Below are 12,473 nucleotides of genomic sequence, written 5' to 3'. Positions count from 1 at the left end.
GCTTCAAATGAAATTTAAGATAAGAAACAAAGACTTTGTGTTACACTAGAGAGATACTGATATCTATAAATTCTGAACAAAACTATCCAAGGCATAATTATAGAGAAAACTAAATCTTTTTGCATGCTTTTTCATTTCCCCCCCCCCCCCCCCTTATTCCTTTATTTTCTTTCAGTTAATTTCCTTACAATTCATCTTAAGCATGCTCAGTGATGCCCTCTAGCGACATCTAAATTCTACCTGACTGGCCATTCTGGGTTTATTATCCCTTCTTCATTGAAAATTACCTGTCCTATATATGGAAGAAAGGGACTCTATTTCTCTCTTTTATTTCCTTCCTGCACTGCCTCGGGCAGTGATCTGGAGCACTGTACATAATGTATGTCTTTTAATACAATGAATAAGTGTATGAGTGATTTTTAGAGCCAAAGTTACCTAATCTCCAACTAAAGGAAGCTCTCCAATCTATTTGGGCCATATATGCTCCTCAGCCTATACTTAATAAGAATCAGTCCCAAGTTAGTTCTTGTTGGTGACAAGAAACAATCCTGCATGTTTTCCCAGATTTTTACCTCCTTGGGTGACAGTATAGAAATATAATCTTCATATATAAGCCTGGCTTTTTCTTCAACAACTTTCTTATTCTGCTCCTTTTTTAGGTCTTCACATGCAAGCCAGAAAAGTAGATTTTCTTCACTGTATTCTGTTCGAAGAAATTCCCTGAAGAGATTTCTCCCGGCTGGTGTCTTCATCATCTTATCAAAATTTTGAGACCAGGACATAATTTCATCTGGGGTGGGGTTTTGGCTATGGAAAGACAACAGGGCTGTTACAATAGGAAGAGGAAAAAGATTTTGTGAAATTAGTGCTGCCTGAGATCCCTAAAATGACTTCAGAAGAGACCTAGATTGTTTAGTCATTATAAGTACTATATTAGCTTCATGACTCAATAGAATAGGCAGCCTATATGGTATGACTTAATACTACTATTAATTATTAGTAGTACAATAGTATTAATAAGACATGCATATATGGGTATTCCATATTGCCCAGGGACATGTTCATTTTTTAAAAAGTGGCTTTGCATTTTAATTTAATTTCTTGATCATATATTTTTAGTTTTATAGATTGTTGTTTCATGCGTATTATTATTTTTATACTACTTTTGTTTTTTTAAGTAATAGTTTTTTATTTTTCCAAATATGTGCAAAGATAGTTTTTGACATTTATCTTTGCCAAACTTTGTATTCCAATTTTTTTTTGCTTCTCCTGTTCCCCCTTTTTCTAGACAGCAAGCAACCCAATACAAGCTGGACATGTATAATTCTTCTAAATATATTTCATATTCATCATGCTGCACATGAAAAATCAGATCAAAAGGAAAAAAAAAAAACATGAGGTCAAGAAAAACAATACAAGCAAACAAATAACAACCATAAAAAGGTGAAAATACTATTCTTTGATCCATATTTAGTCTCCATAGTTCTCTCTCTGGCTGTGGATGGCTCTTTCCATTATAAATCATTTGGAATTGCTTTGAATCATCTCATTGTTGAAAAGAGCCAAGTTCATCACAGTTGATCATTTCATGTGTTTTATTCTAAGTTTAATTAAATTTTAGTTTCTTTAGTAGGAATGAATTTTAAGGAAATGTTCACCTTAAAGTAAATGGAAACAAAATTCCTTAGACATGCACATTAATGAAATGTTCCACTCATACCTCTGAGTATCATTTCAAAGACTCCAAGAAAACACTATCCTTCACCTCATACCTATCTATATGTCCTATAACTGATGTTAGAAATGCCACTGTGAGAAATTCAGGTCTTTAAATTCAACATTAACTCAAAAGATTGTTCCCTATGAAAATGTAATTACTCCATGGAAATTCAATACATTGATTAATTTATATTTATCAATTAACTTAGCAGTTTTTTTTCCAACATGATAATTATTAGGTAGATTTTAATGATGAGGAGACTGATAAAGAGAAATCTTAATGCCTATTCCCTTCTGTGATGTAAGGCTCTTTTGGTCAATCTGGGATGAACTCTATTAACCTTGGCGAAATCACAGACTAGTTTCCACATTGATAAAGTGATCTTTTTAGTTCCCTCTAAATCTAAAATTTATTCTACAAGTTTGTGAGTAAAGCTGTACCAAGGAAATGCACCTTACTCTAAGAAACACAAAGCAATTGTTCAAAAGAACATGGATCATTTATTTTGTGGTAGCTTGCCTCATTTTTTAAAAAGCTGTCTATTTTAGAATTTAGCATTTCAATAAGAAATATGGAATACAAAATCAGCCCAAGCATGATACTTAAAATACTTAATGCTTCACACCTTACTTCTTACCCACTTATCCTTTCACTGATCTCAAAAATAAATTTCAGGAATAGGTTAGCAAGGTTCTGACTAGGGCTGTGTATGAAATTGTGTATTAATGGCACTTCAGCAAACATGATGAGTAGCAGAAAAATTCAGAAGAGAGGAAGCTACATTGTCAGTAGCAGTAAGGTTTTGGAGGGTTGTTATACCATTATTGACTGGATTAAAACTAATCTATATAATTAAACAATAATAGTCCATTAGGAGCATCCTACTCCTTTCCTTCCTCTTAATGATTCAATTCAAAAAGAAAGTCTCAGGTAGTAATATCAGTATATAAAATGGGTGCTGCTGTTTGGTAATGCAGGTACAAAAGTGTATGCTACTCCCTTGCCACTTATTTATTTGTAAAATTATTGCGATTCTGCTTCTGACTTAAACACCCATGGAGGGAGAGAAGAGGAGACTGTCCATATTTAAGGAAGCTCAAAATTTGACAAACAAAGAGATACAACCTATAAAGTCTTCTGAAAATCCTTGTTCAATTTAAAAACTTTTAAATGCTAATAACTCATATAGTTGGTATGGTAGAAAGCATCGGTCAACCACACTTAAGGGCCAATTGAAACTTTCTTCTCATAGCTCATATGGATTTCAATTTTCTTTGCCCCAAGATAGTTTATCTTCTTATCAGTGGTACTGATCACAGGCTCTGAAATAAAAATATACAGTATAATTGTGTGATGTTGCTATTCTTTAATTTACTTTCAAATATTCTTTACAGATTATTTTTGAAAGAGTACAATTCAAGTTATTCTCATTTTAATATGCATATGGGCTTTATGAAAATTCTGTATGCATTGGCAGACTAAGAAGATAAGAGAGGTGAATATAGGAATTTATCAACTTTATCAGAACAGATTTGTTTGAGCAGCCATGTTCTGTAAAAATCACTGGTTCTTGTGCTATTCTTTCACATGTTATATTCTCTATGCTATCTTTTCCTCTGAAGATTTCACAGGGTAAAATCTACCTGAGTTTGCTCTCAATTTAAGTGATTTAAGTAATATTTCGCTGTTTTAAATTATATTGATCAAGGAATTATTCATAAAAAAGATAACTTATATTATATCCTTGCCATTAAGTGTTTCAAATAACCCTGTTACTATTCTTTCATGCCTAAATTTTCTGTTTAAAATATTTGTCAGTAAGAAAATTATCAAATACCATTATTAAAATCTCTCTATAAGAAGTAGTGATTATCATTATTCAGAGTATCATTATACAGAGAATTTGCTTATATTGTAGTTTTCATTTCCTTTTGTGGATCTCAAATTAGGGCTTTTGAGTCATTTTAGACCTAACATTTTTGCTAAAGTATGATTTAGTGAACCAAGAACTGATAGTTGAAATATTGTGAAAATAGCTCTGGATTTCAAATGAGAAGCCTTAGGTCTGAGTACCAGTTCTTCTATATACTCTCTGTGTGACTTTGGGAAGACTTAACCTATTAAGCTTCTTGTTCCTCATCTGTAAACTGAGATTAACACATACTACTTACCTAACTTTGTTATAGTGCAGATTAAGTGAGATAATGTAACTTATCTACTTGGCAAACCACAAAATATTATATGGCTGTACATATTATATATTCATATATGTGGATCTATATTATATATCTATGCTTATATTTTTGTTGTTATTCAGTTGTGTTCTGAGTTCATGAACCCATTTAGAGTTTTGGGGGCAAAGATGGAGTGGCTTGCTATTTCCTTCCCAAGCTCATTTTTACACATGAGAGAATTGAGATAGTTAAGTGACTTGCTCAGGATCATGTCTTTAATGAGTGTCTGAAGCCAAATTTGAATTCAGGAAGAGGAGTTTTCCTGATTTCACGCCCAACATTCTATCCACTATGCTGTCTACCTTCTATCTATATTTGTATGTGGATATATATATATATATATATATATATATATATATATATATATGTATAGAGAGAGAGAGAAAGAGAGAGAGAGAGAGAGAGAGAGAGTGTGTGTGTGTGTGTGTGTGTGGTGTTGACCTTTACACATAAATGCCAAATATAACCAGTCTAAGTCAATTTGGCTCTTTTTGAAGTTGCCTTTATTGTTGTTACTTGGTAATGGAGACTAACATGAGAAACTGATTTTCCTCATGTTTTAGTCTCCATTACAATAAAGAATAAAAATAACTTCCGAAAAGAGAAGAAACAAATCAGGATCATTTTATGGATAGATAATACAAGTAACAATCTTGCTTTTGTATGAGTCAGAGAGATAGAACTTTACAGACTATGGAATATGAGTAGCTTTCTAGCACCATTTATAATAATACACTAATGTCTTGAGAAATATCTGATATAAAGAGCACAGTGCAGGAGCAAAACCTGGCTTAATACATTTGGCTGTAATCCAACCTTGATGGATATATTAGATTCTGAAAAAATTAAAAAAAAAAAAACTTGACAGCCACTGAATACAGATGCCATATAAATACAAAAGATAATTATCAATATAGAATCCAAACTTACCATTCTTCTACTGCCTGGATACTCTCCATTTTTGTTGTATGTGTTGGCCTTCCCGCATTGTCACCTCTATCTTCATTCCTAACAGTGAGGCTGTAATGTAGCACAACACTTTATTTTGTCTAGAGAAAGTCAATTATTTAAATAAATGAATGAGTTTATCAAAGTAATATTTCATAGAAAAAAAGTATAGTTAAATGACTAAAATGCTCAAACCAGAACAAGACCTAGAATTGTTAAAAAAAAAAAAAGACATATAATCGTGCCATTTTATAATCATTCATATTTTATAAAAATAACAATATGAAAAATATGTTTAACATGATTGTACATACAAAGTCTTTATCAGATTGCTGTCTTGAGGAAGAAAAGAGAAGAAAAAGAGAAAGAAAAATTAGGAATTCAAAATATTACAAAAATGAATGTTGAAAACTATTGTACATGTAATTAGGGGAATATACAATTAAATTCAGAAAGAAATAAAAAAAGAAATGATGAGCAAGATGGTTTCAGAAAAACCTGGAAATACTTATAAACTTATATAAAGTGAACAGAATCAGGAAAATATTATATACCTTAACAAAAGTATTTTAAGGATACTCAACTATGAAAGACTTAGCTACTCTGATCAAGACAGTGATCCTACACAGAGGGCAGAGGATCCATGATGAAAAATGCTATCCACCTTTAGAGAGAATTGGTGAACTCTGAAAGCAGATTTAAAGCATACTTCATTATTCTTGTCTGCAATTTTTACTCTCTTCCTATGACCTTATCTAAAGAGATTTTTTTCCCCTCCAATTGGCTCAAGTCCTATTTCTAGCCTTTTAGCATTAGCAGGGGAACAAACACCCTCCTCAAAATTTTAATGGAAATAATAAGAAAAGCAGCAACAGCAATAACAACAATAATAACTAGCATTTATTTAGCACTTTGAAGTTTTCAAAGCATTTTACAATTATTATCTCTTATTTGAGCCTCACAAAAACCCTAGGAAGTAGATGCTACCATTAATCCAATTTTACAAATGAAACAAGTGAGACAGCGCTTAGGTGATTTGCATAGGATCACTGAGCAAGTAAATGTCTGAGGTAGTATTTGAACTCAGATCTTCTCGACTCCACTAGTCCATGGTGCTTTTCTCTATACAAGAAAGAACTCTTGAGACAATCTTACCATATGGAAAGCACTCTACTAAACATTAGAAGTATGGAAAGAAAAGCAGAAATGTTTCCTATCTCAAAAAACTTCCTTTCTAATGCAGGAAACAATACATTTTAGAAATTTCAACTGTGAGTTAAAAGAAAAGGTCTCATGGTACTTAAAGTACCATAGTAAGAAAGTAAGACAGCTTGCACAGATAGTGCAAATTAACAATGAGTCAGTCCCAGAATTGAAAAGGGAAGAGTAGAATAACTTTGATTTCCTTCTTTTAATGTGGGCAGCTAAGTTGTGCAGTGGATAAAGTGCTGGGCCTAAAACCAGAAAGACTCATCTTCCAGAATTCAAATCTGGTTCAAATCAGACACTTACCAGCTGTATGACTCTGGGCAAGTCATTTAGTCCTGTTTGTCTCAGTTACTTCATTTGTAAAATAAGTTGAAGAAAATGGCAAATCACTACATTTTCAATGCCAAGAAAATCCTAAAAGGGATCACAAAGACTTGGATACAAGTGAACAACAAGAACCATTTCTTTAATAATCCCAAACTAAGGTGCCTGAAACTAAGGTGCATTTTAAATATAGCAATATTTTACCAAGTGTTGTATGTGACTAAATCATCTCACATTATGATATCTGCAGAAGGTAAGATGAGTATGACTCAAAGGGAAATGGAGGAATGCATGCTAGGTATATGTAAACAGGGTATTATAAATTACAAATTACAGATTATAAATTATAAATTACTTGATGATTTATGAAGAAGTTGGAGTAAGGAATGTCATAACAAAGAAAGCAATGAAGAAAGCCCCCAGAACATTGGGTCTATTGTGTACTTATAATTAATCAGGATAGTAACATAGGATAAATAGATATGGATGGTACAGTATCTATAATGATATAAGGAATAAAACATTAACATTGCAGGTTCATTTGTGTATGTCTAAGATCCAAATGAAGCCCTTTATAACAAGGAAGTTCAGACCATATGATTTTTGGCTAATCATTTTGGAAAGCAATTTAGAATTATATTAAGAAAGTCAGTAAAATACCCATACCCTTTGACCTAAAGATGCCATACACCTCAAGGAAGACAAAAAAGGAAGAAGAAAAGAGGAGCCCTGTATACACCAACATATTTGTAGAATACCTTTTTTTCTTCCTGTGGTAGTAAGGGACAAACAAAAATATAAGTACTCTCAATGGAGAATTTTTTTTAAATGATATATGAATATAAATGTAAAAATAACAAATAGAAAAATTTCAGAGAATTATGTGAAGATTATATATGAACCTGATACAGAGTGAAGTTAATAGAACTAAGAAGACGCAAAAACTATAATGGCAATGGAAACAACACAAAACTAAAGGAATACTGCATAATTATAACGATTAAACTTCGACCCAAAGAAAGATCATTAGTGGTGGTTTTGAAGGGGGTGTCCTATGGGAATTGATTATTGTATACACTATCAGATTTAATGAATGTATTGGTTAGTTTTATTGAACTATTCTCCTTCTCCATTCTCTCTTTTGGAGGCAGAGCCAAGATGGTGGAGAGGATACACATCTTTTTCTGAGCCTCTGCATTAGTTCTGGACTGACAGAACCTACACATATTAGGAGTGTAACAAATTACCAGCAGAAAATAATTTCAAGGATCTCCAGAATAGATCTGTTTCATTTGGGCATAGGGGGAGCACAGACACTGTAGAATACAGGCAGCGCAAAGTCCCAGAGCAGTGTGGGCTCCATGTGCTGGAGAATCTACAAGAAGGAAACTATACCAGTGTTAGCTACTCTGCCCTGGTTGCAAGCCAGTAGAAAAACAGAGAAGTTATAAAACATCCAACACAAACACAAAAGCTCAATAGTGAACTCTGAAAGGCCAGAATTTTAGGGGATCTGGTCACACCCACCCAGCACCAGATGGCAGTCAGCATGGACTCAGTGCAGCTGCTGCCGCTTGTAGAGAAAGCTTGGAAATCTCTCTCTTGCCCTAAAAGCAGACTTCAACTTTTTTTTTTTAATGAGCAAAAAAGCAAAAAGAACTCTGACCATAGATAGTTTTTATAGTGACAGAAAAGAACAGATTTCAAACTCTGAGGTCATTAAAACCAGACTGTCTCCAGATGAAGCCCCAAAGGGTGATATAAATTAGTCCCCATCTCACAAAGTTCTCTTGGAAGAAATTAAAAAGGAAATGAGAACTTTGAAAGAGAGTTTAGAAAAGGAAACACAGAAATTATCTGAAGACAACTCCTTACAAAATAGATTTAGTGAAATGAAATTATAACACCTTATAAAATAGATTTGACTATTGGAAAATGGAAATGGAAAAAGAAAACAACTCCCTGAAAAACAGAATTTGTAAAATGGAAAAAGAAAACACCTCCCTGAAAAGCAAAATTTGTGAAATGGAAAAAAAGTTCATAGAACAAAATAACTCATCTAAAAATTCAATTGGCCAAATACAAAAAGAACTAAAAAAGGTAAATGAAGAAAATAATTCACTAAAAATCAGAACTGAATAAATGGAAATGAATGACTTATTGAGACATCAGGAATCAGCCAAGCAAAACAAAAAAGAAAGAAAGAAAGAAAGAAAGAAAGAAAGAAAGAAAGAAAGAAAGAAAGGAAGGAAGGAAGGAAGGAAGGAAGGAAGGAAGGAAGGAAGGAAGGAAGGAAGGAAGGAAAGAAGGAAGGAAGAAAATGTAAAATTACTACTTGGGAAAACAAATGACCTGGAAAATAGATCTAGGAGAGACAGTCTAGATCATTGGACTTCCTGAAAACCATGATGAAAAAATGAACCTAGACATTATCTTACAGAAAATCATCAAAGAGAACTTCCCCGATGTCCTAGAATCAGAAGATAAAATAGCCATTAAAAGAATTCACTGATCACTTCCTGAAAGAAATCAGTTCCCAAAATGAAAATTCCAAGAAATATTGTGGCTAAATTTCAGAACTATTGGACCAAGCAGCTAAAAAGAAAAAATTCAAATACCAAGGAGCCACAATAAGGATTCCCCAGGACCTAGTAGTTTCCACCTTTAAGGGTTCAAGGGCCTGGAATTTAATATTCCAAAAGGCAAAGGAATTTGGAATGCAGCCAAGAATAAGCTGCCTCAGTAAAGTGAGCATTTTCTTTCAGGGAAGAAGATGGACATCCATTCCCTTTCCCTTTTTTTTTTTTTTTTTTTTTTTTTTTTGTTATTTTTTTGTTACAAAGAATGACTTTGAATAAAGCAGAGGGAAAGTATATATTTGGAAATGAAAATAAAGTAGAAACAAAGGGCAACAATATTATTTTTAAAACAAACATGATAACATCATTCTGATATGATACTTTTTAATATATAATTACAACAATTTTCTTTGAAGATAAAATAGCTAAAGATATTAAAGATGTTCAGATGTTTTTTTTTTTTCATTCCAAACTTTTAGTTTTTATCTATACACATAATGATCAATCTATGATTGGAAACAAACTTAAAAATAGACTCTTAACAGAAAAGAGTAAATAAACCTGTTCCACATATTATAAATGATATTATGTGCCTAGGAAGATTGATTGTTTTCTTTTCTTTTCTTTTCTTTTTTTAAGAAAGTTCTTCATGGAAAATCATAATAAATTACAGTTCCACTCATATTTATGCCAATTCAACTCTGGTCAATTGCTTTGTGAGTAATTTGAGAATTTTAATTGTTTCATAGCACTATAATACAATGGACAGTGAATTGGGGAATACTAATACCAGCTCTGGTACGTTTTTGATATCTAAGTCGTCTGTGCCTCAGTATCATCTTTAAAATATGGCTTATACTACTGATGCTATCTGCCTCAGAAAGTTGTGGAAAATATGCTTTGGAAATCTTAAAGTGTTTTGCAAATATAAGTTTTTAATTTTTATATTATAGAAGGTCATGGACAAAAATCATACCACAACATGAAACATAGGTAAATATCCACATTGATAAGATCATGATTCCATTAAAATTCATGTTGATAATGGTGATGGAGAGGCAGGATGATGGAGATGGAGATAGACTTCAAATCAGGAAGATATGGAACAGGTACAAATCCTACCTCTGGCACTGAGCTGTGTGACAATGGCTACATTACTAAACTTTTGGAGTTTCAATTTCCTTACTTGTAAAATGGATACAATGCCTAGAGAATTTACCTGACCAAGTGATTGTGAAGTTCTAATGGCATACTGAATGTTAAACACTATAAGTTTTAAAGCACCACACAATTACTAATTATTGTTATTATACATGATTTATAAGTAACAGGCAGCAGATGAAGAGGACTGCAATGTGAATAAATTGTGCTAGTTAGGAATCATTCCTTAAATCACCACAGCATCAATTAGGGAAACTCAAAAGACAAAAAAAAAAAAAAAAAAAAAAAAAAAAAAAAAAAAACAAGAAATTAAAAAGGAATAACAGTACTATTTTGAATCACAATGTTCCTTGGCACATGAGCCTAACATATTAGCTCATATACATTTTAAGGGGCTAGTTTTGCTCACTTTGTCCAGGATAGTATAGAAATATGAGGTAACTTTATTTTAACATTTGAAGTGACTGGCGAAGAATGATAGCTTCCTTCACTTTGTGGTGGGAGAGGCTTCAGGAGGGGCAACTGAATAACTGATGCCAGAGGCCAGCATAAAAAAAAAAATGTTTAGGTTTTAATGCCAAGTCACTCTAGGAATTATTCCTCCATAGTTCATCATGCCAAACCTTACATTCTCAGCTGAATAAAGGACTTTGTAGGACAAGCCTCCAGGGCCTCAATTATAATCCCAGGAGTCCACCTTCACTTAGCTCCAAAATCCTTGGCAAAGACCCATTTTTATGGTAAAATGAATGAAAAGCAGTATCCAAGTTACAGTTCTATAAAAACCATCTGTTAAGACAGTAGGACAGACTCCTGATGCAGAATATGAAATAACATGCAAAGAGATGAGAAATGTCTTGTTGGGCAGCTCTCCCATCAATTTCCTTTCAGTTTGATTGATCTTTTAATTCTAATGAGGTGTGATGAGAACTCAGGCAATGTTACTGTCTTGGACTAGACATCCTTTTGTGGGTTTTGTCCCTCCAGAATTAATTTTGAGGTTATTTATAGTTGTTGGAGGAGAATTTGGGAGAGCCCAGGCAAACCCCAGCTTCTTCTCTGCCATATTGACCTAGGAATATGATAGTGAACAAATTTCTTGAATTTAACAAAGATAAAAGTGAAAATACACCTCAGATGAGAAACCATTTCAATGTGTGTTGCAAATCACTGATACAGATCTGTGAATGTCACAAAAAGCTTAAGGTTTAGAGGGAATTTAGAGCACTTTGAGTCATTTTGAGAAACAATTTTCCTCAGTAGACAAGTTTTTCTTGAAACAATCTTTCAAAATCAGTTTGGCTTATTCCCTGACAAGTAAATGGTCAAATGATATGAACAGCCAGTTTTCAAGAGAACATATGGAAACATATTTTCAAACAAACATATGGGAAAAAAGAGCTCCAAATCATTAGTAACCAAAGAAATAAAAATGAAAGTGAGTCTGAGTTTCCATTACACAGCCATCAGATTGGCAAATGTGTCTCCTCCCCTCACCCCCGAAAAAAAAGCATAGTAACAAATGTTGGAGGAGCTGTGGAAAAAAACTGACACACCCATATACCATTAATGAAGCTATGAATCACTCCAGTCATTCCATAAGACGTTTATTTTCAGATATAGCCAGTGTATATGTTGGGGAGTGTCTCTGGTTTGACCAGAGATTTGTTAGTCTTTCCATGGAAAAACTTTTGGTTTGTTATGTCCAAGTATTTTGGCATATACCATATACTCTTTTACAATTTAAGAAATATCAATCTCAAACTAGCAGATACATCCTTTAGCCAATGATATTTTTCTTAAAAAAAAAAAATCTGATGTCTCCTAAACCTTTTCATGTATAAGGTGACATGATAATCATTTTCTGGATTTATAAATAGAATTTCTGATTGATTGATATTAACACTAATGTCAAGTAATTAATGTTATTAGGAAGTGAATAATTTAAATTCCTCAAGAAGTTTCTCTGTAGTTTTTTTTTTCCCCCCATATTCAGTTCTACCAGAGTCCTACAACCTTGGAAGTAGGCAAGCCTAAGATAACAGGAAAAGTTTCAGAAGACTTTGTCCTTCTATGGCTCCAATACTTTACATTTTACTCAAGGAGACAGCCCAACGACACACTTAAAGCATAAAGACAAAGATAAAGACAACCTACCCAAAGTATTCAGTATACTCTAGTTACATTGATTGTTTTGCCACAAAAAGATTTCATTTTTCTCAATTTCCTCTTTCTCTTTGCCCTGTTTATAGTTAATCTCAGTGATTCAAGCCAATTCATGTAGACTTTAGATGAGGC

General features: G+C 33.0%; 1 protein-coding gene and 1 long non-coding RNA gene across 5 annotated transcripts in view; one reads left to right on the top strand and one right to left on the bottom strand.

The window, feature by feature from the left end:
- Positions 1 to 1,384, top strand: part of LOC116419133 — a 35,519-nt gene extending 34,135 nt beyond the window's left edge. For both annotated transcript variants that reach the window (XR_004229402.1, XR_004229403.1), the window contains exon 2: positions 660 to 1,384. This is a non-coding gene — a long non-coding RNA (uncharacterized LOC116419133). The remainder of the gene's footprint in view (positions 1 to 659) is intronic.
- The window catches only part of RGS17 (regulator of G protein signaling 17), a 185,045-nt gene that overhangs the window by 7,455 nt on the left and 165,117 nt on the right, over positions 1 to 12,473 (bottom strand). For 2 of the 3 annotated variants that reach the window (XM_031937594.1, XM_031937593.1), the window contains 2 exons: positions 4,885 to 4,962; positions 573 to 807 (listed from right to left, as the gene is read on the bottom strand). In XM_031937594.1, coding sequence (XP_031793454.1) covers positions 573 to 807; positions 4,885 to 4,962 — 313 coding nt within the window. Of the gene's footprint in view, positions 1 to 572; positions 808 to 4,884; positions 4,975 to 12,473 lie in introns of all 3 variants that reach the window. The other variant, XM_012549407.3, reaches the window with a different exon arrangement.

Source organism: Sarcophilus harrisii, chromosome 4, assembly GCF_902635505.1.
Source record: "Sarcophilus harrisii chromosome 4, mSarHar1.11, whole genome shotgun sequence".
Lineage (NCBI taxonomy): Eukaryota > Metazoa > Chordata > Mammalia > Dasyuromorphia > Dasyuridae > Sarcophilus > Sarcophilus harrisii.
This window is presented reverse-complemented; position numbering and strand designations above follow the sequence as displayed.